Here is a 26,348-nt window from a genome sequence, read left to right as displayed (position 1 = left end):
GACTCTCCGCGAGGCAGGATTGGACTCTCCCTCCGAAATGATGTTGTGGTAGGCTTTGCCTCACCGAATCTTAGCCGGGAAGGAAGACTTGCTCGAGTTGGCACGTACACCTATCTTCGGGTAATCTTGCGTCAGCGTTATCCAGCGAGGATTACTGTCGCGAACACAGTGAGGCAAGGGCAGCCTTCGACATGAAGTCAACTACATGTATACCTTGAATTGAAGCGTGTTGTACATTGTACTACTCCTGACGGAGCTTTGTCGCCCTGTCAAGCGAACACGCACAAAGTAATCTCAGCAGAGTTCTGTAGCAGCGGGTGCGGCTGCTTACTGACAGAGGTGTTCTCGGCTAGGCTTTCGTTTTGAACCACGCCCATCAGACATGCGACTGTCGTCGTCCTCGAGCTGAAACAACATCTTTACGACGCGGTAGAATCAGATTGTGGCGGAACCCATATTTTGCGAGCACCGATCGAAGGTGTTCCTCATCGATCAGTCCGGCGTCATGGGAATTGAGCTTTGCTACTGTTGCGGCAGATATGCAGTGCAGCAACGCGGTTCCAAACTCGGATCGCAGTCGTATTATACGACTTGGGATGTTTCCCACATCGCTAAAATGAATGCCCGAGTCAATTGGAATGTTGCTGACAAAGTCGTTCTTAGTACAAGTATGCTTAGAAAAGATGGTGTTGCAAGACCAAGACTGTCGGTACCGATCCAAAGTCTTCATAGATTACGCTCAAGCCGTACACGACGCAATGCACAAACGGCGTAATGAGGAATTCGTTAAGAATCAGCAGCAGCCTGACAGCGACGTGCCATTCTTTGTGGGGAAATAACCGGATATTGATGCTGATCCAGCGACGGCACCCTTAGGATTTCTTGGCGATATTCACCGAGTAAATCTAGGTTCTTCCGAATCTGAGCTTGTTTGTATTTGCTCGTATTTCTCCTGAATATTACTCATGACTTTCAATGGCTTGTCTCCCTCCTCACTTTGTCGAGCCTTGGGCTCCTATGGCACCTAAATTCGAAGCGATCAAAAATGCAGCGTTAGAGGCGATGCACGTACAAGAACAGCATAATGTGAAGCTGCAGCAAATTCCGCGCCATCATGAAAAATACCGCCTCAAGCTGCCGGCATTTTAGCTTCGAATCCTTGCAGTAATTGGAAAACCCCGCAGGTTCCCCATGACTGCAGACAACACCAGCCACATGGAGGTGAGTTGAGATATCCCGAAGCGACGAAGGATTAGACGCGCAACCCAGCAATTCCCCCGTCGTTGGGTTTCTTAATTGCCGCTGTCCCACAACAAAAAGTGTCTGAATGAACGAAGGCCCAGCCTCCTTCGATCCCGTCGTCGTTGTTAGTGCTCGAGCCAGATTTTTTGGGGTGATTAGCTCGGCGCGGTCATTTTGGTTTTGAAGAAGCAATGAGTGCCATCGTCAAGAAGAAGGTGGCTAGGTCGGTCACTTCAAATGTTGTTGTCGAAGCCAGTCTAATCAAGCCGAATACCATGAGCACTTTCTTGAGCCTCAGCTGGTATTGTCGGACGGTGGAAATTTGTGTCCGTCGGTGGAGATGCAAGGTTCAAAGTCTCCCTTCCACCCGGAACTCGGTTGTTAGGAGCTGGCAATTTCAACGAGAACGCCCAGGATACATCATCTGGGGCGATCCCAATGATGGCACAGCCTTTAGCAGGACACCCCATCGTCATTGAAAGGCTTGAGGCTTCATGACTTGGTTTGTAGCGGCAATAGGAAGCACGCTTCACCGAGCTGGCAGCACCCCCGAGTCGACAAGAAAACGGCAGGCTTTTACAGAGATATTGGCGCCATCAGTCGTACGGGGTGTCTACGGATACACCGCCGACAGAGCTGCAAAAGCGCGGGAACCAGTGCTTGTATCCACGCGGGCTAGACTTATCTTGCCGAGATGAAGCCGAAATCGAAGTCAAGAGCCGCGGCGAGTCCAAGCGTGCTGAAACGGCATGGATTCGCTGCGTTTGCGACTCATTTAGTAAACGTATGTGCGCCAGCTGAGTTAGGATTTATTGTTGTGGGACCACGCGACGATAGCGAATTGCGTGCGCCACTGTCCATACGGTCAGCGCCGATAAGATGCCAACTTGGCAGCATTCATCGTGGTGATCTGAACGGCCATCACGGCCAGCATCTGCCTTGGCAGAGGCAGCACACATCCGGTCTTACAAGCCAACGTCTCGGCGACCCAGCCCAGCGGTTCGAGCTTGCTGACCCAGCAACTGATCTTATTCGGTGAAAGGGGAGACTGTCAGTGCGCGCAGCGGCAAATACCGGCGGTCTGGCTGAGCCATTTCGCCAGTATAGCATGGTGCATCTGAAGTCGGTGGACAACCACAGCCGCCTCACCACAGCGCAGCCAGTCAGCCATGCATCGCGGACTACATGTAGCCTGGGCCACCAGCGCTGCGGACCACCAATCAAACCGCAGCAGCGCATGCGCCTGCGCGCGCGTCCACACCTCAATGATGCCTGCGAAAGCCGCTCAAGATTCCTCGGCCGAAAGCAATAAAGAGACAGTCGAGCGCTGACGTAGGATGTCAAGTCTGCTTGGGGGTCGCGCATAAACCGAGCGTGCCTCTTCCGCAGCCAATCACCGGCGCGTAAGCGACTGCACGTCATCAATATGAGACAGCCGTCAGCCTTCAGCTTTGCATAAAGCCCGCGCGTCCATTTCCTGGCATGCTCACCAAAATGTGGATGGCGGGCAATGGTCGCATACGCGCAATGCGCATGTCGCCGAGAAGGAGGACGCGCTCAGCTCCATCCCTCACTCCCCAATTTGCACCGAAGAGCGCACTATGACTGCAACGACGACTTCCACGTGCGTGGCGGACCACGAGCGCCCGCACCAGCTGCAGAAGCTGCAGAAGCTCATGCCGCACGACTGCGCCATCGTGGTGGCGGCCAAGAGCGGCGAGGACATGGAGCTCCCCACTGTGCCGAGACCGCAAGGACTTCAGCAGACCCTGCAACTGGACCTGGAGGCGCACCGCCGCTGGAACACGAGCGTCTCCGTGGGCTTCCTCAACAGCGTGGACCGCGTCGAGATCAACGATATCCGCGTCGACAACGACAAGGACGTGCAGTACGCGCTCGAAGTGTACCTGAGCCTGCCTGCGTCGCGACTGCCCAAGAGCGACCCGTCGGCCTCTCCGCGTCATCGTGCTGCCCACCCGACGTTCAAGGTGGAGCGGTGCTTCGCCGAGTTCGAGGAGCTGCGGGAGAACGTGCTCAGGGCGGTGAGCAACATGCCGCAGTGCACCTGTCAGTACTGCATGGACTTGCTCGTCTACATTCGCTACAAGTACAGCCAGCCGCGTGGGATCGTCAAGCTCACGTCCGGCACGGAGAAGCGCAAGCAGATCCTCGCCACCTTCACCAACGACTTTGTGGCCATGGGCCAGCGTCGAGTGGCAAAGGTCGGCAAGCGCAGGTGCGAGGCGCAAAAGCTCGTGCCGGCCATGTTGGAGGCGTTCCTGCTTAACAATGCAAGAGACTGCTAGAACCCTGCACCTCAAAGCACCTTAGATGCTGCTAGTGTGCAAGTAGCCCGCACACGAACACTTTCATTAAATTACAAGTATTATTTACCACAACAACAATGGTTTCTTCACAGCTCGCAAGTTGTAATGGGGTTATAATCGTCGTCGAAGTCCGTGTGCATCTTTGCAGGTTGCAGTTTCACTTCTGCACCCTCTTTCAGCTTCGTGACGGACGCAAGCGGGTCAAACGCCCCAGGAAGCGAAATCTCTTCAGGGAACGAATCCGTGATGAAGATGTCGCGGTCAGAGCTAAGCTGCGCAACATGTCCAAACCAATAAATCACCATGCCAGGACCGTAACGGTTCACATAGCCTTGTAGCTACAACACCAATACACAGAGTGAGCCAAACACCAATCAACCCCACGAAACAACCCACACGCACCTGACTGGCGTTCTCCGTTTCGTGCGTGTGTCGATCGCCGAACATGGCCTTACTATCGATCCAGTTGACCACATGCAGCTGTCCGTTCGTGGGGTCCTTCACGCCGATCGGCAGCAGCAGCCTCACATCGGGCGTCTTGGACAGCCCTTTCTCGCGTAGCATATCCTCGCTCTCAAACACCAGTTGCCGGTTGCGCAGCGTCTCCAGCAGCAGGTACTCGTACTCGAGGCCCATGTTGTGGCGAATGCGATCTGCCAGCGGCGAGCAGTACGCGTCCTCCGTCACGCATTCTCGGATCTGCCAGCACAACCCACCCACTCAGCTCCAGACTCCACGTACACTACACTGCAGTGCATTACTACGTTGCTACCTCTCGCATGACGCGTGCGAACTCGTGCTCCGAGAGTCCTCTGCGGTTCGGAGCAGCGTCCTCTTGGTTCTCGTCCTTCATGGCCTCCTTGAAGAAGTTGGAGATCGTGGTTTTGCTCCATCCGTACTTGGCCTCCAGCAGCAGGCGCGCCAGCATGCACGGCGAAAAGTCGGCAGACCTGGCGATGCGACACATGGTCTCTCCTGAGCCCATGCAGGCCACATACTTGCGAAGCGTCTTCTCCTGGCGGTGCTGACGCAACTCGGCGCGGAACTTGCGGTGCTGCAGCTGGTGCTTGATCACGGAGAAGGTCTCTTCCGACACCGAGAGCGGCGACGCCACAGGGAACGCGTCCAGCGAGCAGATCCGCGCGAACTCTTCCTCGTCCATGGCCAATATTTATTGTGAGCTCGGCAATAAGTTATTGCAAATAGAAAATGATTCTGAACCAGCGCAGTGATTGGATGAAAGTACTTTGACATGGATAAATTATGGCTTCTAGAAGAGACGACTATTGGGGTAAGCATTGCAAGCGCTCAATCCCGGAGGAACGACTCGAGCAGCGCTGGAACGTGCTGGTGGGCCTCACAGCGGTGCACCGTGTTCTTGGAGGGGTTCTGCGCGAGGTCGATGAAGTCGATCATGAAGTCCTGCAGGATGTCCTTACGCTTCTCCACGTTGGTCGTGAGCGACGTGAGCAGCCGCGGCTGGCGCAGCTTGAAGCGCATGTAGCGGCCGTACTCGTAGCAGTACTGGCACGTGAACTGCGCGTTGGGACAGGTCCAGAGCTTGACCTGGTGGCGCAGCTTGGCGAAGTCCGAGTAGCGCCTCTCCACGCGGAAGTCGGGCTCGCGCGGCTCGCTGGTGTCCGAGAGGCGCGTGACGGCCATGCGCGGGTTGTTGACATTCGTGGGTAGGCGCGAGTTGTAGTGGAACTGGGAGACCTCCACCACGTAGTACGTCACGCCGTTGCGCGTCACCGTCTCGTTGATCTCGAGACGGTCGATGTTGGACAGGAACGACAGCGAGAAGGACGCCGCCGACCAGCGCAGCGGCTCCACACGCACGGGTGTGAGCGGCGGCGCCTTGATGGCCGCGGGCATCTCGCGCGTCGACGCCTTGCGCGCCAGGCGCGGGATCAAGTTCAGCTGCAGCGGCGCGTGCTCCTCCGAGGCGGCGGTGGCAACAGGCTGCGGCATGTCGGAAGTGCGGGTAACGAGTGGACTAGGAAGTGACTGCCAGACGGCGAATTGCGGAATGAGGTTTGTGAGTCTTGGATGATCCGCACGCGCGTAATCTGAAACGGGCCAAGAGATGACGGCCTGCTTCAACCAGCGCGTGTCTCTGGTTTCTGACGTCGGACCTACGTGGCTTTTCGACCAATGGAAGAGATTTTTCGTCCCTTGACACCAGGCGATTCGCTGAAAATCAGCGGCCGTTTCCACAGGGTTAGGGCGAAAGACCGAGCCGTCATAATCAACAAAGCAACTTAGCCAAGGGCAAGTCTCTTTTGGCTGGCCTTGCTTCGAGCTGTGCCGCCTTTCATCCTGCGCGCTTTGCTGTCTTGGCCACCCGCACTTTGTTCTTGCCGCCGCTCTGATCGCGGCACGTGGCGCCATCAGTGTTTGCGGTCATGGTCGTCGCACCAACACTCTCGGAGCAGCTTCGTGTGACACAGCGTGTATCGCCTCCCAGAGCTGCGCTGCCACCCACCGCTCGGCTGCTGCAACATCGTGTTGCCAACATGTAGCTTTGCCGCGGAGAAATCAGCGGCTGGGGCCAGATCTACCGCCGCGAAAACGGCAAGTGCAGCCATTTGCAGCGCCGTCCGCGGTGCCGGTCGAGGCGTTGTGGTCGGGCGGCGACTACTTTGTCGACGCTGTTGCCTGGACGCATGAGTTCTAGTCGTGCCATCGCTTTCGGCGCCGTCCGGAAGGCAGCCATTTTGGTGCTTGCCAACACGACGTTGGATTTTGCGGGCTAGATTTGTGATTACCGGCGGCATAAGGCACGTTGAAGCGCTTGGCGCCAAAAGTTGGAGCCAAAGGTTGGGCGGGCGCAATCCGTGGGAGTGCGCGCAAGCCGGGATCGGATTGCTCTCGAGGCGTAAACCGGCAAGTGCCATCATCGCAGCTGGTGGTTGCCGCTGGCAGAGCGCCACACGTGTATCTCTTGGCTCGCAGGCTGCGGCAGCGCCCAGACCACTTTTCGTCGGTCGTCGTCGACAGCACCCGATGCCGGGGCAAGGCGCACTGCAGATGGCGGAGCTCGATGCAGCACCACACAGTCGCCGGTTCATCTGGACAAGTCTGCTGCGGATGCGATGACCCAGAGCAGCAGCGAGCAAGCTCGGAGTCCGAGTCGGACAGCGCAAATGGGTCTTGTCTTCCGTCGAGGCAGCCATGACATGCGGGAGGACCCGCTGAAATCCAGGTCTGTAATCCATTGACGCGCGTTCGTGGCCTTCACCGCCGCGAAGTCTATTGCATGTGTGAAAACAGTTTCGCGCTCGAGCGCCGAGGAAACTTCGGTGCTTCCCATTTTGTATGGAGCAGCAAATGGAGCTATCAACGGTCACTTGATTGATGCGAAGTGCTCATGCCGTTCTCTCGTCAATCGTCGCATATTCCATAAAGCGCTTCGCCCGCCATTGATCATGCCGCCGGCCTCAACCTCAACCTCGGCGTGCACGTCAACCTCCCCGCGCGTCTTGACGCCGTCCCAAGCCGCCAGCGTGGCGCTCACCGCCACGTCCTCCCCGTCCGCCTCCACTCTGAATATCCGCGGTCCCAGCGGCTCCATCGCGCCACTGCAACGGATCGAGTGCGTACGAGTGGCCAAGAAGCTCCGACGCAATGGCCACCGCTTGTACGTGGTGGCCGTGTACTTGCAGCGTTCCGAGGCGCGCCGCCGCCTCTCCGAGTGCGTGTACAAGGTGTCGCCTGCCTCCAAGCTCTCGCCCGAGGCCATGAGCGCAATCATGATGGCCGAGCGCGAGCCGAACTACTCGGTGGAGCACCGCTTCTCCGAGTTCCGCGAGCTGCGTGACAGTGTTGCGGGGCTCGTGCGAGCCAGCGAAGCGCACGCCAAGTCGTGTGCCGCCTGCCAGGACCTGCTGCGAGTGATGCTCAAGCATCAGAACTGGACGGTCAAGCGCATGTTCGGGAGCAGCGAGCAGCGATTCGCGCTGCTCACGGCGTTTCTGAACGATCTGCTGGCGCTCACGGCCAGTGCAGGCGAGCGCGCGACCAGCGGGAGTAGCTCGGATGAGGACAAGGACTGCCGAGTTCGAGAACAGGTCGCGGGGCTGCTGCAGAAGTTCCTCAAACGCAGATACTCCGACTCGACGGGGATCATTTAAATGCCGGATTGGCAAGGAAAGAGAGAGACGAGGACTGCTGCTGGATGATGGATTTACTCTACGTTGCGGGTGTTCTTGATCGTTAGTTTTATTGAAATTACTGGAGGATTGACTCGAAATGCAGCTTCACGATGGTAGTGCCGCTACCGAGTGGCTCAGATTGACCATCTATACCATTTGCCAAAGCTACATGTATTAGCACGAAGTGGTCGACGTGAACGTCTTATAGCAAACCCCGGTGCAACGGGGTAGAAAGGAGGTGGCGTTACTAAGTTTGGTGCGCTCGCGAGGTCCCCATTACAGAACGACGGTCCACAGCGACTTCACCAGTGGCGATTTCTTGTGGCTTAAGACAAGGCATATTGTCGGCGATGGATGGCGTTCCCGTATGGAGGCGTGTGCTCCTGCTGGAGCGTTGTGTAGCGTTTCCATGATGGTCGTTGCGCAAATGCAATATAGGCAACGGATGCCGTTCGGTGCTTGGAGCACGCACTTAAATTTATTGACATGGTGCCCACTTTTTTCTATCAGCACGCAGTATATGGAGTCTATGCGGCTGGAGCTTCCTCTGGCACGCGGTCGAAGAGGAAGTTGAAAAGCAACTGGGGGATATGCGCTTGTCCCGAGCACACTCCACGGCCGTCTGCTGACGAGTTGCGGACTGTGAGTGTCAGCAAATCGTTCAAAAGCTTGGTGAGCTTGCGCAGAGCGCGTTCCTCGCCCAGCAAGCGCAGTGTCAGCGCCTCCGGGTTGGCGCTGCCGAGCACGTAGAGCTCCACCAGCTCGGCACAGAACGCACAGTGCGCGTTGTTGTGGGCCGACCACGCCGTGTCGTAGATGTCTCCCCGCAGCAAGCCGAATTCGGTCAGGGTCTTCTCGCTTCGCACCGCCACCTTTAGCGGTCTACCGCCATTAGCGACCGGGTCCACGCTCGTGGGGCTGTCGTTATTGTCCACAGAGTTCCGGAAGACCTCAACCGTGTAGAGAGCTTTGCTGCTCTTGTCGGTACGGCTGGAGACACGGACGTCCACAATGGTTTTGAGCTGCAGTAGCGCTTGTCGGCGTGCGGACATCCAAGCAGGCTCAATCGAAACGGGGATCAGCAGCTGCAGCTTGCACGTGTTGGACAGATTCGGCAGCATCGTGGTTGATTCACAACGGAGACTGTCACCGCGAAGGAATGAAGGATGTGGCGAGTGCTTGGCGCATTCGAAAGTGAGAGCGGTCGAAAGTCTGGCCGTCTCCCGCCCGCGGTTGGCCTCGAGGCACGAAGGGCTTCAAGTGCACTCCAATCATGGCGAACGACGTCCACAAAAGAGTCGGAATGAATCTGCCATGTGCAAGTGTATACAAAAACGACTATTATACTGTACATCGCCAAATTCAAATATCAATTTGGCGATGTTATTACGCGTCGACCTGCGCTGGCGTGAAGAAGAAGGCGTGCACAATTTGAGGGACTGATTTCTGCGCTGCGCAACAGCCTCGAGTATCTGCACAGGTGTGCTGCAAGGTCATCTCCAGCAGCGCTTCCGCGAACTGCGTGAGTGTCCGGGTCATTCGCTTTCCGCCGAGTAAACCGATTAGAAAGCCGTCCGGGTTCGCGCCGAACACAACCAAGTCCAGGATCCCCAAGCAAAATTCGCAAGGATTACAGTGATGCGATGTGTGCGCAAAGTTGTACACTCTGTCGCGGAGGTGGGTGAACTCCGATAGCGCCCGTTCGATTCGGATGGTCGGTCTCCGAGTGTCATCTTGCACCATCAGCTCCTCGCCGTCTGTCATTGCGGTCGCTGAGTTAGCGAACACTTCGATGACGAGCCAGTCCTTCTTGCCTGCGCAGCTCACTTGAATCGCTTCCACTTTCTTGAGCTCTTGTAGCACGTTTCTTCGAGCTGGAAGGAGCGAGGGGGCCACCACGACCGGTGTCAGAGGCTGAAGCCTTGAACCGAGTTTGTCAGACAACGATGGCAGCATGCTTCCTCGATAAGTCGTTGCTTTGGACTGTGTGGTGAGCTTCACAACAGAAAATGAGCCTAAGTATGTTAAGCTCTTGAGGTTCGAGTTTGTGGCGCTAAAATCCCAAAAACGGCTCATCAATCGCAATGTTTTGATGATGTCGGCGGCAATGCATCTAATCCAGCGGATTAGATTAGCGACTAATATACTGAAAAAAGTGCGTTCCAGTGCAATGGTATACATATTACCTGTTTCATACCTATATTTCTTATCTTCGATATAATTAAACTCTCAATTTGCTCGTATGTCGACTGTAATACAACATACTATTGTCAAATTAAATGGAGTACAACAACGAAAGCGGTTCCTGAAAAAACGACAAAAAGGCTGTGATGGGCTCGACTCGTCTACAACAAGTCTGCCTCTCAACGGAGACTTTGATAAACTCTGCCTCTCATTTGAGACTTTGATAAAGTCTCCGTTGGCTGGATTCACATTAAAGTGTCCGAGCACCATGCAGCGTTGTGCTGCCAGCACACGGTCGAGTCACATACCATCTGGCAGCGGTAGTGATCAGTCTGGCGCCAACGGCGTTGCCGCCTCTGCTTCAAGCTGTGCTTGGGCTTCATCCGAGGCTTTGCGACAGAGCGGGGCCATGGTCTCCATGTCTATACGCCGCCGTGTTTGTCCGGTGCTTTGGCAGCCAACCGACACGACGCGAGCACCCGAGTCACGGCCGAGCCGCCTATCGACTGCGCCTGCAGGCCACGCTGCACAAGATAGGCAGTCGAGCGGCCCCATGCCGGCCGGCACCCGCCCTTGTCGAGGTGTCCGGGTCGACGCGACTGAGCGCATGTCGCTCGCCACGCAAATCTGAAGCGAGAAAATGTGACGCGCGCAAAGCTGAAGCGCGGGAATCGATTCGTTTGCAGGGCAAACTGCCGGCCAGTCGTTCGTCGCACGCACGCTCTTGTGGCTGGCGTTCTGCATGGCGTGGCGCAAGATTCAGGCGAATCTTTGCAAGAGAGAACGAGGCAACCGGTTGCAGTTTGCCGGGCGCCCGCGTTTTTGCCAGCCGATGCAAGCGACCGCACCGCCGTCCATTCTTGAATTATCACCGTACCAGCCAAGTCCCCGACACTATCATGCTGCAGTCGCTCTCGATCCGGCCGCTCGAGCCCGTCCTGGGCGGCGACCCGTGCAACCACTCGCGCGCCGAGCCCGTCGCCGACGTCGTGGCGACCCATGACAGCCACAGAGGCATCAACGCCGTCGTGAACGTGTACTTCCGACTGGCCGCCGACCAGCCACAGTCGCAGCCGCAGGAGCGCACCCCGGACTACTCCTTCCGGTGCACGTTCGCGGAGCTCAAGACGATGCGCTCGCAGATCCAGTCGTGCGTGAGCCGCGGCAGCCACTGCGCGCAGTGCAAGCGTGTAGCCACGTACATGGCCTACTGTTGGGAGCGTCCGCGTCTCCTGACGCCGTCGTGGCAGGGCGGCATGAACCTGCAGATGGAGCCGCTGACCACGTTCCTGAACCAACTCTTGATGTTCGCCGCACAGTTGGGCGCTGAGGACCATCCGGAGTTCGCTGCCATCGTGGCTCGCTTCATGCAGCCGCGCGATGAAGTATAAATCGCCACGGGATGACCGATGCACGCCCAGCAATTAGCTGTCGCGCCATGTCTATAAGCTCAGCCTTCCCGACCCCAGCTAAACTAGCCGGACTCGGGCAGGACCGAGCGTACCCGCCTAGCATCACCTATTGATTGATGCAGGAAATAGGGACGCCACGAGCAGATTGCTCCACTTGCGAGCGTACCCGCCTAGCGCCAAAGGAGACCCTTTGCGCCACAGGAAATTGGGACGCCACACTGCTTTCATGCAGCTCACTTGGGCATTTCTAAAGGATATAGAGTCCGCGCAGAGCGTCGAGGCATGTGTCCTCGTCGTTTGACGCTCATGTGTGCACTTGCTTTACCGGTACTAGTACCTTGTAAAGGATATATACATATACACAAGTCTGCATGCAGAAGTCCACACATTGTATTCAAGATAGTTGAGAGTCCTCAGCTGTTTGGCGCGCAAGGAAGAAGGAACTGGCGCACGGCTTGGTGACTTTGTACTTGACCCGAGCACCACGGCGTGCTCTCAATGGAAGCAAAATGTATCACCATGTCTAAGATGTCGTCCACGAACTGCTGCAGCGATCCAATGACCTTGTCTCGACCGACGAGGAGCCGAAGAACGCTGGTACGGAATCTTGTGTCCCCTGCGTCAATGTACAGGATCATCTCCTTGCAAAATTCGCAGGACGCGTACGTGTGAGCCAAGTGCGACGCGCTGTACAGCGCTCGACGGAGACCATCAAACTCTGCAAGCGACTTTTTGATCCGGTAAGCTGGCTGTCGATCACCGTCTCCTTCATCATCACTTAACTTCGGATACGTTGCGTTCGAGTCCCTCGGGTTCGTAATTGGTCGACTGGTGTACACTTCCAGCGTGTAGTGTGTTGTGCCCTGAAGACGCGAGGTTGCTTTTGACACGAACACACTGTCGATTTCCTGCAGTGTCAATAGCCGGCGCTGAGTAGTGGAGGACGTGGAAGCTCTTGTCGTATCAACCGAGTGAGCATTTGGCAGCGGACGCAAGCTGCCATGTGATGAAGGCGAAGCTGTTGATCGAGCTGCGTTTTGCATGCTCAGTCACTCGACTTGAGCCGGTCGTGGACAATTTGAGAGTGAAAGCGTGATCCAAATGGGGCAAGAAAGAAAGGGACAAGAGTCATCATCAACCACAGCGCAGACGACACGGTACGCATCCAATCGGCCTGATTCGCCGCGAGGTTCCCGGTTCATTTGTCGGCCCCGGCTCTCTTGTTAGCAAGCTTTCTCACGGCGATTCCTACGCGCTAACCGCTGAAGCAGGGCGATACCACTAGGCTATTGTAATCCTCTTGATTAGATGAGCGTCTGGAGAATCTGACCTCGTGTGGTCCTCCTGAATCTCACTCTCGTTGCTGGTGTCGCTGGCAGCGGCTCGTTGCCTACGCTTGCGAGTCCAGCGAGCTTGTTCAAACGGTCGATGGAAAGAGTCTGGCCTTGTGCTTCAACAACACTCACGCGCCACCGACGATCAGAGCGTGTGCTGACCGGCATAGAAGTGCCATGAGAAGGCAAGCACCCTGTGCCACGCGTTAGTCGAGGTAGATCAATGCCAATTGGAATTGATTTGGAGAAATCATTGCCCAAGTTGAAGTTGGCAGTTGAGTTGCATGCGATACATGCAGCAGGCAACAACAGTGCAGAGCGTACGAAACAGCAAACTTCACTGCATAATAAACTGAGTTACAAGGTGCCAGCACTGCAACTTCCCGTAGCACACGCGCTCGTCCTTCGAAAGGCGAAGAGGTACAATCAACCCGAGGATGCCGTTCATGAACTGCTGCAGGGAGAGCTGAACCGCGTCTTGGTCGCTTGAAGCGTGTTCGAGTTCCTTCTCGCTCGCAGCACACTGCGCCTTTATCGCCTTACAAAAAGCGCAGCTTGACAGCAGATGCGTCACTTGTACGGCGCGACGGAACGCTGAGCGCAGGATCGCGAAGTCTGCGAGTTGCTTCTTGATACAATACGCCGGCTCACGGGCGACTCGAAGCGATGCCCCAGCTGTTGATGCGGGGCGATCAAAGGCTGCCTTCGTGAAAATAGCGACCGCAAAGAGCGGCACGCGCTCGCTGCTCGATGAAGCAGCAACCACCGAAATCGACCCCACTTTTTGCAGCATCTCTGTAGAAATACGACGCGCGCTACGGGTCGTGCCACGAGTTTGTACAGTCATCGTTGTTACAGCAAGACCCCCAAGTTTGTCACCGTTATGGTCGTTTGGGGATGCCGAGCCGGAAGTCGTCGCCGTGCTCATGATAGCTTGAAAACAAGGTGGGCTTGCTGTTGCCAGGCAAGTCTATTCAAAACTGATGGCAGCGCTCCATGGCAGCCTAAGAGGCTGGCATCGTCCAATCCTATGGATTGCTAGATCCCCGTGACTCAGCTTGGTGCTCATCCACGGACACCACCACTTAAAAGGTACCGACCAACACTCAACCTAGGGAATACGTAAGCCACACGATCGAGAGAGAAAATGGTGAATGGGCAAAGGCAAGCTCGAAATCGATGATACTTTTTATTAGTTTGGGCTGTCGGGGGAGAGAGCTCGGACGGAGCTGTTTGCAGACAGGTCTCGTGCGAAGTCGTTGCCCCACTAAATAAGCGACACCCTGACGGGAATCTTCAAGCCAACGGGTCCGAATCCACGAAGAGGAACTTGAAAAGTTGCCGCGGAAGCTTCTCCTGGCACGGGCACGCGTCCGAATCGGCGACAGGGCACGAGACTGCGAGCTGCAACAGGGCCTCAATGAACCGCTGCACAGCTTTCGTCTTCTGGTGCTGCGGAAGCATCCACATGAGTAGCGTACCCGGTAGCACCGCTCCGAGGAGCAGGTAGCGGGCAACCTCGTTGCAGAACGAGCAGTTCATGAACGGGTGCGCCGTCTGGCAGCACTCGTACAGCTCGTCGCGGAGCTGAACAAAGTCGGAGAACTGCTTCTCCATGTGCGCATCTGGCTGGCGGAAGAGTGCGGCGGGCTGCTGTCCCTTTGCTGCAGTCAGCGCTGCGTCAGCGGCCTTGAGGCTGGTGGGGATGCGGGTCGTAGACTGCGAGGGAGTGAATATGTCGATGACGTACCTACGCCTGGTGCTGGAGATGCCGGACACCTGCACTCTGCAGATCTGCTTGAGCTTGGTCAGGATCTGCATGTGGCGCGAGTACCGCTCGGGCATGAGGTTCACAGGAGTGAGACGGGTGAGTGTGCCGCCTGTGACGGCCTGCTGCTGCTGAACGTTCCGCAGGCACTCCATTGAACTGCTGTTGTCTGCAGGAGTCGAGTGCGGTAGCGCGCAAGTTCAACAGTGAAAGCTGCAGCAGCAGCTTTGCGAACCAAACGCCATTCCGGTCCTGTCGCGGGCTTCAACCGACTTGTCTCGTGACTGAATGCGAATCGATTATAAAAACGTGTGGTTTGACGAAGCAGCATGTTGGTGCTGCGTCTGCAAGGGGGGCATTCACAGTGGTGAGCATGGCACCTTGGGGAAAGTATTATTATAGCTCAGCGATTCATGTTTCCCCCCATGAATGCTGCGTTCGCTTTGCCAGTTTGGAACTTGCATTTTGAGTCGCCACTATAGCATCTCTGCCAAGCGGAAGACCTGCTGAATGCGCGTCGAAGTAGGCGGATTGAATACTCGCCTATATGAGACGAAAACTCCTCTGAAAGAAGGTAACGTGGCAGTGGCAAAGTGCAAGGGCTGTTGCCGTCTCCATCTCCGATTTTCTTGATACAATCGCATTTGAACACACACACCTTCTTCGTCTAGTAGACGTCTTTTGCACTTATTGAGGCGACCGCACTTGTGAAACTAGCAGATGTATTACTTCAACGTGCAAGTCTTCGAGTTCATTTTCTCGCTTGATACTCGCCGCAAGTTGTGGAGCTGCCTGGAGCTGCTTGTCCTCGCCAAAGTGCGGTTATATATTTTTGGGATCGGCTACCGGATTGAACTGGGTCTGGATCAGATTTTAAATAGTCCCAACTGTGATATAGGTGCACACAAAATGGTAAACTCTGATCAACCCTGACCCAAAAAATAATGCGCGGTTTGGCAGCTGACACAAATCATAAGCGGCTTTATGCTGACTTCAGCAATGCTGAGGGAGGCGGACACTCGCGCGTTGGCTCTCGTCTGCGGACTTATAGCCGTGGGCCCGCCCCTCTCTCGCTTCGCTCGGGGGGCGCCGCTGCGCGGCCTGCCCCACCCCGGCCTCTAAGTCCTCGACTCGGCCAGGCGCGGTGTCAAAAAAAAAAATAACTCGTTGCAGCGCTCGCCTTGCTCGCTCGCTTAAACATCCCCGCCTGATCGGCGGGCGTTGGCAATCAATGAATGCACACAGTGAGGCTCGCGCTCGCATCCGCTCGCCCTTGCCAAATGCCCGTAAGCATAGTTCACGTTGAAGTCATCAGTGAAGCCATTTTCAATTGGCTAAAAACAATATTATATCCATCTCCTATTGGATAACACGATCCACATCCAAAAATTATGGACTATAATAAAGAACTAGTAAGACATATTATATGGCAACTGGGTGACTATTTTCTGGGTCAGGGTAGTTGATCAGAATATATTGGTTATATAACGGGGTAGTTTCTGATCCCTGATCCAGTTCAATCCGGTAACTGACCCCATATGGAATCTACCCCAAAGTGCGTACGGCGAAAAGAGCAGCTCAACACTCACGATACGAATTGAGAGTTGTGTATTACATGTACTTGCTAATTTCAACTAAGATCTACATGTACAGACGTTCACGCTACTCGACTTCATGCGACGTAGTTCCGCCGCTGAAGAAACTGCTCCACGAGGACGGGGATGGACTGAAAGCCGAGGCACCACACGTCCTGCGGGCGCGTGTTCACGTCCGACTTGGGGTGCCCCACGGCGTACTCGATAAGGCGGTTGATGAAGTGCAATAGCAGTTGCTTGCGGGCCTCCGGGCCTGTGCACAGCTTGATGAAGGCCGTGGGTCGGCGGTAGCACGCGAACATGAACACGCGGATGGAGTCGCAGTACGGGCACGTGGCCATGAGCTGCTGCTGCGAGGCCGCTGTCACGCGCTCGCGTAGTGTCTCGAACTCGCTAAAGCGGCGCAGCACACGAAAGTCGGGCTTCTGCTCCAGGTGCTGCTTGTTGTTGGTCGGGATGCGGCTGAGCTGATGGCGCACGTACACATCCAGCACGTAGAAGACGACCCCGTCCACGGTCTTGGTGTCGCTGATCTCGATGTGGTCGATGTTCTTGAGGAAGGTGAGCGGCTCTGAGTAGCACTTGGGCCAGATGCGCTTGGGTTGTAGCGCCGGCGCCGAGACCTTGCGGAGGAACGGATCGTCGGTGTGGTGGGCTTCGGCGAGCATGTTTAACGGAGACTTAGGCGTGGCTGGCAAGTTGAGTTGTGGGTGTGTGGCGGTGTATCGCTGGGATCGTGGTGCAGCAGGCGGAGGGAAACGGGAATTGTGTGCGTCATGGCTGGTAAGTGGTGAACTACTGTGCACCACGGAGATGATAGGTATCTCCCCCGTCTCAAAGCGTTCATGTCCACGCGACCTGGGCAGGTCGCTGAAGCCGAATACATGTTGCCACTCTTGCTCTGCTGGTGCTCGAGCCTCGACACGACGCATGGGCGTTGGTCGAATCGATCGTGTTGCTGTGTTCGTCACGCTGTTTGTCGTCACTAGCAGGAAGCGCCACGAAAGGGGCTGATTGTTGTCGGCAGGCTTTGGGGCACTTGCCCTGCGCTTCAGCCATCAGCGCTGTTGTCGGCGTTTAGGCAAATATCGCGTCCAAGATTTGCTCTACCTATTGTCAACCCCAGCTCGATCGTCGTGAACGCCCAGAGGCTTGAGACCCCTCCACATCGGCGCCTGGAGCATAGACGACTGCACTTCAAGTTGGGAGCTTTGCGCCGTCATTGAAGAGAGATTACTGCAATAGCACACGCACTCTGTTGCTCGACACCTTGTTTACATGCACGAACACAGGAAATCGCCTAAAACAATAAATATATGAATAACTGTGGCTCCTCTAGAGCGGCGGTGTGTCCACTCGTCGAATACGTCAAGTGTCTCCCGCTCTAGCGCAGATGGTTGACCTCTCCGGTCTTCTTCAAGAAGCGCACGAGGCGGTACGGGATGTGGTCGAAGCCGTGGCAGTGCGGACTCCGCTGGCCGTCGCCTCCGCGGCCGATGGCGAGCGCCACCATCCGGTTCAGATACGCTTGCATCATGTCCTTGCGGTGGGTCTTGGTGGCCCAGATCTTGTCCACAAGACCCGCCGGCCGCTTGCTCGAGTCTCCCACAAACGCCGTGATGTCGTCGCAGTAGATGCACCCTCGCGTGGGGCGTGGCTGCTGTGCGTGTACCCACACGTTGTAGCGCAGCTTGACGAACTCGGAGAACTCGCGCTCCACCTGGTAGTCGGCGTCCTGTGGCAGCTCCGTGACGCTGAGGCGGCGCGGTGGCGACCCATCAGCAGCGGACCGGCGCGTGGCCGAGTTGCGCGACGTGGGGATGCGGATCTCTGGGTTCTTGAGGAACACCTGCACCACGTAGCAGAGTCTGCCCTGGCGCTTGACGGTCTCGTTCACCTCGACGTGGTCGATGGCCTTGAGGAAGCCCAGCGCGTCCGCCGCCTTGGCGTAGTGGCACGGCCACATGCGCAGCGGCTGCAGGTCCGGCACGAGCAGCATGCTAGGCGCGCCGGGCTTGCACGCGGGCGACGCCGGACGCATCTCCTCGTGCTCGAGGCTGTGCGAGCGATGCATCATCCTCATCATGGCGGGTGCTGGTGCTTGGTTTAGCTGGTCTTGTAGTTGGCTGGAGTCGGCAGAACTGCGAATGGTCTAATCATTATCGCTGCTGGTGGGTGGGAAGGAAAGGTTTCGATACAATGATCACGATTGCAGAAAAAGAACGGGTAATGCCCATTTTTCAGCGATCCCACCGAGATGTACCGAGCTGTTTGCGGAGGCTGTGCCGGCGCTTGTTGTGAAATTATCCATAGGTCCGTGTGCTGCATGATGTCATGGCGGCAGCGGGGGCTCCTTCCTTGTGTCATGCATTACAGGATAAACTCTTGCGCTGCCTGCCCAGAATGGGTCAAAAGTTGGGTATTTTGCTTTTCTATGGAAAGCTGAATGAGTTTGACGGGGTCCCACTTCGGAGGACCAACTGCAATGAGTGCAAAGACGCAGCTGAAGGAGATGCTCAACCAGCAAGCGAGAAGTGAGTCAAGCTCGGAGTCGAACCTCGGCGTGCGCTCCATGACGGCGAATACGTGTGAGTGCCAAACTGCTCGCACCGCGCTTTGTCCGACACTGTTAAACGCTGGCCACATGGCGCGGTTATCGCCGCTTTCTTCGAGTCAGGCCCGCCGCAAAGAGCACGCTCGAGCACGTGAGCTCGTCTCTTTGGGACCAAGACATGGCTTCGCTTGGTGTGTACCACACAATAACCAACTTCAAGCCACATCTCAAGAAAATATGCCCCAAGCGCTGATGATCATAGCGGCGTTCATAGCGGCGTTCATAGCGGCGCTCATAGCGGCGTTCATAGCGGCGATGCAGGCTCTTTTGTAGGGCAGTGCTATCGTGTAAGCGCTGGAGTTTGCGGTGCAAGTCCGAGCCAAGGAAGTGAAGAAGCAGGTCGAGTCGGAGTCCGTTCGTGACGCACATGCGCTGGATTCGGCCAACTTCAACACTGATTACCGCAGCCGACGGACGTGCGGTAAGGTTGGACTCGGTAAACACGTCGGCCGCTGGAGCAGCGGAATGCTACGGTGTTCTCGGCACTGCATCAGGCGACAACGCAACTTCCAGCGTCCACTGCTGCCAGAACGCGCGCAAGTGACCTGAGTAGCCCGGGTTAGCGTCTTCGGCCGTGTATTGTGTGGGTGAGCAGCCCACTGAAGCAAGTGTGTGTGAAGGAGTAGACTGAGCACGACGTACTCAATGCTTGCTGCAGAGAAGTAGTGGTGTACGAACTAGCCTGGTTCGAAGCTTCATGCACCGGGCGCATGTCGATGGGATTTACAAGCGCTAAGCTGCGATGGCGTAACTTCAGGAAACCCTCAAGTTCAGGTGAGCCTTAGATTTCGGAGATCGTTCGACTGCAGCACGCATGAACACAACGCTCCACGACGCTATAACTATAATACGCGAACGTGATTTAGATTTACTACTTGGTCATTGCTGTCGGTCGCGATGGGGCTGCCTTGTCTTACTATTCTACAGACGACACTAAATAAACTTAGATTGACAGTATCAAAGGCAGCCGTGCTCGCGATCACCAGAGGTTCCAGCCGAAAAGCTCTCAAAAGCGTGCGGTGGGCGGTGGTGCATCCCATTCACAGCGCACTCATGCGTCGTCGCGGAGGAACCGCTCAACCAGGGCAGGAATCGTCATGTAGCCGTCGCAGTTGTAGAAGCGTTGCCGAGGCTCCTCCTTCCCGCCGATGGCCAGCTCGATATACTTGTTGATGCCTTTCGCCAGCAGCCGACTACGGATTTTCTTGCCCTTGACGAATAACTTGATGAACAACCGCGGCTGTGAGAAGCTGGTCACGAGGAAGTCCATGTTCTTGCTGCAATACTTACACGCTGAGCCCCCGTCGTGTTGGCGCTGCGCGTAACTCCATACTTGGTAGCGCAGGTTGGCAAACTCGTTGAAGCGCTTCTGGATGGTGTAGTCGGGTTCGTCGCGGCGCGCCGCCTCCAGCCGCTTGTTGGTCGGGATGCGGTTCGTGTGGTGCTTCAGGTAGACGTCCACGTAATAGTAGACGACGCCGCCGATGTCCGCGAAGTCGGTGATCTCGACGCGGTCAATTTTCTCCAGCACGCCAATAGGCTCCACTGCGCTGGACGAGCGGTGTGGGGTCAAGCAGACCGGGGTGAGTGGTGGCGCCCATGCGCGCTCCCAGAAGTGGGCCATGATGTGATAATGTGAATGGCGGCGTTCGGCGACTCTGTTGCGGCAGGGACGCACGCAAAGCAGCAGACTTGACGTGCAGGTGTCGAATTGAGAACTGAAGCACAGTTCCTCACCACGCACAGCAGTTCATGTGGCCAGGACAAGTATTTTTACCCATCGGGTAATTTTCACGCGTGTGTTGCAGCCATCCCGACCACCCGAGCGCCGTATGGAGAAAGCGGCTGGATGCCATTTTCGCCTTCTCTGCACGCAGTGCTCCGCGACACCAGGGCCGGAATATTCAGGATAGGCGATTAAGCTGGCCATAGGTCCAGTGCCCTCTTGTCTCCGAGGCATGAAAAATGCCGATCTGCACGCAGCAGAGCCACATCACCGGCATGATCCGGGGCAGCGCAAGGTACCATCGGGGAGGACGTCGAGGACCTTGATTCGAGGCGCGGTGGTTAGCACTGCACTGACCATCGACGTTGCCAGATAATCATCCAGAAAGCGTCATTAGTAGGATACGACTTGTACATGTAGCGTTTGTTGCACGTTGGTCGATAAAGTCGACGAGACTGATGGCAGGCGACATCTGCCCGCACAGCCGGGTATGAGCGTTGTCATCCTTCAGTGTCATTTAGTCGCCGATTTGGTGTCGACCTAACTGGATCAAAACAAACAAATGCGCACTATTTTGACCTATACGACCCCCGTGTGAAGCTTTTATCGGTACCGAACAACCCCGGTCTTGCCCTGGTCAAGACGATGCATCATTAGGAAGGACATCCCGCTACCAAGCTTATTATCATGCACCATAGATTCCCAGCGAAATGGCCCCGGCAACTTGTGGCGTAGTCACTCAGGCTAACCGGAGTAAGGGGAGGAATGGCAATACGTGAAATATCACCACCACGGTGTCCACTTGGCCCTAGCTTCTTTGCCTAGCAACACGACCAACGTGGATGCTGATGGTGATTGCTCTCATCGCAAGCTTGTCGGATAGTACTCAATGTCCTCAGACAGACCGCGACAATATGAGCAAGCAACCTTGCACGACACCATGTTGAAGCTTACATGCTAACGTGGCGCGAGTCGACTAAGAGAGGGCCACGACTCATACGAGTCAACCAACAACTAGCCAAGCTTCTGGGTGGCGTGGCATCACCAGCACGGCTAGAATTGCGAACAAGACTGATTGGCAAGACCGTGAACGAACCATTTATCATGAGCGTGAATTCGCTTCGTTGATTCTTGGGGTATACACGTTGATAGTCGGCGTCTACTGATAGCTAAGGCAGCTACTGTACTTGCTTGCCTAGAGAATAAATACGAATATGGTACAGCGACGCCCTGCTCCCTGCACGGCCAGAGCTTATGCGTCCTCCTTCTGAAAGAAGCGCTGCACCACGTACGGGATAGCCAGGAAGCCGTCGCACTCGAAGTTGCGCGGCCGGGGCTCCGACTTGCCGCCCAGCGTAATGGCCATGAACTCGTTGCAGAACGTCGCCATCAGCTTCTTTCGCGTGTCCACGCCGGTGGCCAGCTTCACGAACAAGCGCGGCTGCGCCATCGAGTGCACGATGTAGCTCATGAACGCGTCGCAGTACGTGCACGTGCAGCCCTCCTCGTGCTTGCGCTGCGCGTACGTCCAGACCTGGTGGCGCAGGTCGGCGAAGTCGTTGAAGCGGCGCTCCAGCTGGTAGTCGGGTCGGCCGGAGGACGCGGCCTTGGCCGACTTGAGCGTCGGGATGCGCGACGTGCTGTGCTCGAGGAAGACGTCGAGCACGTAGTACACGACGCCGTCGCGCTCGGTGGTGCGGTTGATCTCGACGCGGTCGATCTTGGCCAGGAACGAGAGCGGCTCCGAGGCCTTGGACGAGCGCGTGGGGGTGACGGTCACAGGCGAAAGCGGCTGCAAGTGCGGCATGATCGTGGCGGTAGTGGAGGACATTGTCGTGCTGCTGTGTTGGTGGTCGAGTGACTCGAGTGCTTGGGCTGCGAGTGGCACAAGGAAAGTTGACGAGTGAGCTAACAGACCCGCGCCTCCGCGTTGCGCGCGGCTGTCGGTGGTGAGGGTCGCTGTCCGCCCTGCGTGCAGGCAAGTCCCGTCTCGCGCTCTGCTACGATGGGCGGTTGGCGAGGGCGGACAACCGTGAAGTTACCCATCACCGCCAGCCAATCTGCACCCGTTCATCTTCAGCTTCGTGCGCTCATTGGCTGGGACGGCAGCACCAAGCACCAGAGCACCGCAATCCGCCGGCGGGACCACCCCGAGATAATCACAACGGGACTGCCGGCGCGGCCAATGGGCCACGCCGTCTCAGCAAGGATTGGCGCAGCGAGTTATCGCCCGTGACACTGCGGCCGTGGCAGGTCTCGTTCTGCTTGGCGTCGCTGTCTGGTGGTCGCGAGAAGACGTCTGTACCGTTATTTGCTCCTTCTCAGCAGGCCGCTGGTCAGCAGCGCGCATAGATGTACATGTATTGCGCGAGCCACACGGAGCGGGTTTAGATGGATGCCGCCCCACCCAGCGAGACAATAGTGGCGGCCACCTTCACCGTGCCATGTTGCGCTGCCGAGGATGCGAGGCTGCTTCGTTGTCAGCCGAGTTGAGGCGCGAGCGGCACCGCCAGCGCGACTGTCTCATTGTGCAGTGAGTGGTGGCGGCTTATCTTCCGATTTCCGACACCAATGCCTGGTGTTTGGGGTCGTACGATGCATCCAGGCCTGCAACGCTGCCCTCTCGCTTTTCGCCGATCTTTGGCGGCGGCGTCAGCCTGCCAAGCCAGCGCAGGCGTGCATTCATCCTTGCTTCGTGTGGGAGCGCACTCGCTGCCGACCAGCCAGCCAGCGAGGGAGCAGTCCTGGTACATGTGCTCGGTCTCAGGTCGGGGAGCAGAGACCTTGTGTTCGCAGAGCGGCTCTGCCAGCTGCGACGACCACGCACACCTATCATACTACAGTATCGTCGCGCCGTCGTTCTCTCCGCGAGAAGCGGAGTGGATCCTGCCCGGCGGCCACCTATCATGAAGCAGATTTGTACCTGGAGGTACCTGCTCAGAAGCCGGCGATCTTGCCGGCTTTTGTATAAACGCGCAGCGAATTCCACCTGCGACGGGGCAACCGCGGCATACAAACGCCGAGATCTCGGCAGTTGGCAAAGTGGGTCAGACCGCCGACATTTGAGGTAAAGCTGAACTTCAGTTTTACACAAAAACAAATGTCGCAGGCGATCCTGTACTGTCGTCGTGGTCGCCAAAGTCGGTGTCGCCCCCTCAGTGAGTCACTTGCACTGAAGGATCACAGGAGAGCCATGGTGCTGCTGTTGGGGCCAGTCAGCGCGCGCCTCAACTCGGCTGACAACGAAGCAGCCTCGCATCCTCGGCAGCGCAACATGGCACGGTGAAGGTGGCCGCCACTATTGTCTCGCTGGGTGGGGCGGCATCCATCTAAACCCGCTCCGTGTGGCTCGCGCAATACATGTACATCTATGCGCGCTGCTGACCAGCGGCCTGCTGAGAAGGAGCAAATAACGGTACAGACGTCTTCTCGCGACCACCAGACAGCGACGCCAAGCAGAACGAGACCTGCCACGGCCGCAGTGTCACGGGCGATAACTCGCTGCGCCAATCCTTGCTGAGACGGCGTGGCCCATTGGCCGCGCCGGCAGTCCCGTTGTGATTATCTCGGGGTGGTCCCGCCGGCGGATTGCGGTGCTCTGGTGCTTGGTGCTGCCGTCCCAGCCAATGAGCGCACGAAGCTGAAGATGAACGGGTGCAGATTGGCTGGCGGTGATGGGTAACTTCACGGTTGTCCGCCCTCGCCAACCGCCCATCGTAGCAGAGCGCGAGACGGGACTTGCCTGCACGCAGGGCGGACAGCGACCCTCACCACCGACAGCCGCGCGCAACGCGGAGGCGCGGGTCTGTTAGCTCACTCGTCAACTTTCCTTGTGCCACTCGCAGCCCAAGCACTCGAGTCACTCGACCACCAACACAGCAGCACGACAATGTCCTCCACTACCGCCACGATCATGCCGCACTTGCAGCCGCTTTCGCCTGTGACCGTCACCCCCACGCGCTCGTCCAAGGCCTCGGAGCCGCTCTCGTTCCTGGCCAAGATCGACCGCGTCGAGATCAACCGCACCACCGAGCGCGACGGCGTCGTGTACTACGTGCTCGACGTCTTCCTCGAGCACAGCACGTCGCGCATCCCGACGCTCAAGTCGGCCAAGGCCGCGTCCTCCGGCCGACCCGACTACCAGCTGGAGCGCCGCTTCAACGACTTCGCCGACCTGCGCCACCAGGTCTGGACGTACGCGCAGCGCAAGCACGAGGAGGGCTGCACGTGCACGTACTGCGACGCGTTCATGAGCTACATCGTGCACTCGATGGCGCAGCCGCGCTTGTTCGTGAAGCTGGCCACCGGCGTGGACACGCGAAAGAAGCTGATGGCGACGTTCTGCAACGAGTTCATGGCCATTACGCTGGGCGGCAAGTCGGAGCCCCGGCCGCGCAACTTCGAGTGCGACGGCTTCCTGGCTATCCCGTACGTGGTGCAGCGCTTCTTTCAGAAGGAGGACGCATAAGCTCTGGCCGTGCAGGGAGCAGGGCGTCGCTGTACCATATTCGTATTTATTCTCTAGGCAAGCAAGTACAGTAGCTGCCTTAGCTATCAGTAGACGCCGACTATCAACGTGTATACCCCAAGAATCAACGAAGCGAATTCACGCTCATGATAAATGGTTCGTTCACGGTCTTGCCAATCAGTCTTGTTCGCAATTCTAGCCGTGCTGGTGATGCCACGCCACCCAGAAGCTTGGCTAGTTGTTGGTTGACTCGTATGAGTCGTGGCCCTCTCTTAGTCGACTCGCGCCACGTTAGCATGTAAGCTTCAACATGGTGTCGTGCAAGGTTGCTTGCTCATATTGTCGCGGTCTGTCTGAGGACATTGAGTACTATCCGACAAGCTTGCGATGAGAGCAATCACCATCAGCATCCACGTTGGTCGTGTTGCTAGGCAAAGAAGCTAGGGCCAAGTGGACACCGTGGTGGTGATATTTCACGTATTGCCATTCCTCCCCTTACTCCGGTTAGCCTGAGTGACTACGCCACAAGTTGCCGGGGCCATTTCGCTGGGAATCTATGGTGCATGATAATAAGCTTGGTAGCGGGATGTCTTTCCTAATGATGTGCCTTCGCAACGCCAAGCATCGCCTTGACCAGGAACACGGCGCCATCTATCAACGCCAAATAATGCAAACGAAGCCTCAGCATTTTTAGTCGAGGATCCAATAATCATGGCATCATTCTGAGGCTGCCTTAGAAAGCTTCGCCTCCTTTACGCCGTTGTACGAAGGCATGGTGCATGCATGAAAATCGCCAGAGTGCTTGAAATTGCATACCGAAGTTCTCACGTAGCATATGTGCGTGAATATGGCGTCGCTATTGCAAGCTTAACGTGAGTTAAAGTGCATGAAACAAGCGAGCTTGTAGACTAGAAGCCAGTTTAGCAGCACAAGCAGCAGTGCTGCCAACACAGCCCTGGTGGAAAGTCTGCCGATTCTGCGTGAGATGGTGGCCGCAGTGGAGTGTGGTGATCTGTGCCAAAAACGAGTAGAATTGAAGTCTGGTGCCGAAGCAAACATGTGGAGAAAGCTAGACACCGACGACGAAATGTCCCCGCCTGATGGGAACTGAATACGAAACGTCTCAGCTTTCTGCTCGAGATAGCGCTCGTGCCAAGCCGATGCCCAAACGAACTCGTAGCCTTCACGGAGGCTTGAACGTTGTCGGTCACGTCGAGTGGTCTACCATAGACATGACTAGCAAAGTCCAGCGCAAATGGATGAAGAGACGAGCGTGCAACCGATGAGGCCAGACGAGTTGAGGTTAGCAATGCTCGCCTAGCAAAAGACAAGCACCACGGCCGTCGCGTTGTGCAACCGCCACCTTGGGTTTGTCATGCTGCAACGTACTACAGCAATGGTTTCGCGTGAAAGTGTTGTAGGTGTATTGGGTTTTGCTAGACTTCTAAGCGACGAGTTTACCTTCGAACTCTTGTGCGCTATGATGTTCGCTGGAAGATGCTCGTCTAGAAAATAAATATGGAT

At 56.6% G+C, this 26,348-nt stretch overlaps 13 protein-coding genes across 13 annotated transcripts; 4 read left to right on the top strand and 9 right to left on the bottom strand.

Moving 5' to 3' along the window:
- Positions 1 to 2,843: 2,843 nt before the first annotated feature.
- On the top strand, positions 2,844 to 3,548 carry KRP23_7958 (uncharacterized protein; the record flags this gene model as incomplete). The annotated part of the gene is made up of 1 exon (XM_067893338.1): positions 2,844 to 3,548. The coding sequence occupies one exon, from the start codon at positions 2,844 to 2,846 to the stop codon at positions 3,546 to 3,548; it is 705 nt and encodes a 234-aa protein (XP_067745130.1).
- A 107-nt stretch (positions 3,549 to 3,655) lies between these two features.
- On the bottom strand, positions 3,656 to 4,731 carry KRP23_7957 (CDAN1-interacting nuclease 1; the record flags this gene model as incomplete). The annotated part of the gene is made up of 3 exons (XM_067893337.1): positions 3,656 to 3,907; positions 3,972 to 4,268; positions 4,342 to 4,731. The coding sequence occupies 3 exons, from the start codon at positions 4,729 to 4,731 to the stop codon at positions 3,656 to 3,658; spliced, it is 939 nt and encodes a 312-aa protein (XP_067745129.1).
- Positions 4,732 to 4,877: 146 nt separating this feature from the next.
- On the bottom strand, positions 4,878 to 5,540 carry KRP23_7956 (uncharacterized protein; the record flags this gene model as incomplete). The annotated part of the gene is made up of 1 exon (XM_067893336.1): positions 4,878 to 5,540. The coding sequence occupies one exon, from the start codon at positions 5,538 to 5,540 to the stop codon at positions 4,878 to 4,880; it is 663 nt and encodes a 220-aa protein (XP_067745128.1).
- A 1,457-nt stretch (positions 5,541 to 6,997) lies between these two features.
- On the top strand, positions 6,998 to 7,702 carry KRP23_7955 (uncharacterized protein; the record flags this gene model as incomplete). The annotated part of the gene is made up of 1 exon (XM_067893335.1): positions 6,998 to 7,702. The coding sequence occupies one exon, from the start codon at positions 6,998 to 7,000 to the stop codon at positions 7,700 to 7,702; it is 705 nt and encodes a 234-aa protein (XP_067745127.1).
- A 548-nt stretch (positions 7,703 to 8,250) lies between these two features.
- Positions 8,251 to 8,844, bottom strand: KRP23_7954 (uncharacterized protein; the record flags this gene model as incomplete). The annotated part of the gene is made up of 1 exon (XM_067893333.1): positions 8,251 to 8,844. The coding sequence occupies one exon, from the start codon at positions 8,842 to 8,844 to the stop codon at positions 8,251 to 8,253; it is 594 nt and encodes a 197-aa protein (XP_067745126.1).
- Positions 8,845 to 9,109: 265 nt separating this feature from the next.
- KRP23_7953 (uncharacterized protein) lies at positions 9,110 to 9,679 on the bottom strand (the record flags this gene model as incomplete). Its single annotated transcript, XM_067893332.1, has 1 exon — positions 9,110 to 9,679. One exon carries the CDS (start codon positions 9,677 to 9,679, stop codon positions 9,110 to 9,112), a length of 570 nt encoding a protein of 189 aa, XP_067745125.1.
- Positions 9,680 to 10,806: 1,127 nt separating this feature from the next.
- Positions 10,807 to 11,298, top strand: KRP23_7952 (uncharacterized protein; the record flags this gene model as incomplete). The annotated part of the gene is made up of 1 exon (XM_067893331.1): positions 10,807 to 11,298. One exon carries the CDS (start codon positions 10,807 to 10,809, stop codon positions 11,296 to 11,298), a length of 492 nt encoding a protein of 163 aa, XP_067745124.1.
- A 1,692-nt stretch (positions 11,299 to 12,990) lies between these two features.
- On the bottom strand, positions 12,991 to 13,581 carry KRP23_7951 (uncharacterized protein; the record flags this gene model as incomplete). The annotated part of the gene is made up of 1 exon (XM_067893330.1): positions 12,991 to 13,581. One exon carries the CDS (start codon positions 13,579 to 13,581, stop codon positions 12,991 to 12,993), a length of 591 nt encoding a protein of 196 aa, XP_067745123.1.
- Positions 13,582 to 16,093: 2,512 nt separating this feature from the next.
- KRP23_7950 (uncharacterized protein) lies at positions 16,094 to 16,684 on the bottom strand (the record flags this gene model as incomplete). The annotated part of the gene is made up of 1 exon (XM_067893329.1): positions 16,094 to 16,684. One exon carries the CDS (start codon positions 16,682 to 16,684, stop codon positions 16,094 to 16,096), a length of 591 nt encoding a protein of 196 aa, XP_067745122.1.
- Positions 16,685 to 17,400: 716 nt separating this feature from the next.
- Positions 17,401 to 18,102, bottom strand: KRP23_7949 (uncharacterized protein; the record flags this gene model as incomplete). The annotated part of the gene is made up of 1 exon (XM_067893328.1): positions 17,401 to 18,102. One exon carries the CDS (start codon positions 18,100 to 18,102, stop codon positions 17,401 to 17,403), a length of 702 nt encoding a protein of 233 aa, XP_067745121.1.
- Positions 18,103 to 19,681: 1,579 nt separating this feature from the next.
- Positions 19,682 to 20,254, bottom strand: KRP23_7948 (uncharacterized protein; the record flags this gene model as incomplete). The annotated part of the gene is made up of 1 exon (XM_067893327.1): positions 19,682 to 20,254. One exon carries the CDS (start codon positions 20,252 to 20,254, stop codon positions 19,682 to 19,684), a length of 573 nt encoding a protein of 190 aa, XP_067745120.1.
- A 1,354-nt stretch (positions 20,255 to 21,608) lies between these two features.
- KRP23_7947 (uncharacterized protein) lies at positions 21,609 to 22,187 on the bottom strand (the record flags this gene model as incomplete). Its single annotated transcript, XM_067893326.1, has 1 exon — positions 21,609 to 22,187. One exon carries the CDS (start codon positions 22,185 to 22,187, stop codon positions 21,609 to 21,611), a length of 579 nt encoding a protein of 192 aa, XP_067745119.1.
- Positions 22,188 to 24,245: 2,058 nt separating this feature from the next.
- On the top strand, positions 24,246 to 24,824 carry KRP23_7946 (uncharacterized protein; the record flags this gene model as incomplete). Its single annotated transcript, XM_067893325.1, has 1 exon — positions 24,246 to 24,824. One exon carries the CDS (start codon positions 24,246 to 24,248, stop codon positions 24,822 to 24,824), a length of 579 nt encoding a protein of 192 aa, XP_067745118.1.
- Positions 24,825 to 26,348: the final 1,524 nt, after the last annotated feature.

Source organism: Phytophthora ramorum, assembly GCF_020800215.1.
Source record: "Phytophthora ramorum isolate Pr-102 chromosome Unknown Phyram_PR-102_s0006, whole genome shotgun sequence".
Classification (NCBI taxonomy): Eukaryota; Oomycota; class Peronosporomycetes; order Peronosporales; family Peronosporaceae; genus Phytophthora; species Phytophthora ramorum.
Note: the sequence above shows the minus strand (reverse complement) of the source record. Positions and strands in the feature narration are given on the sequence as shown.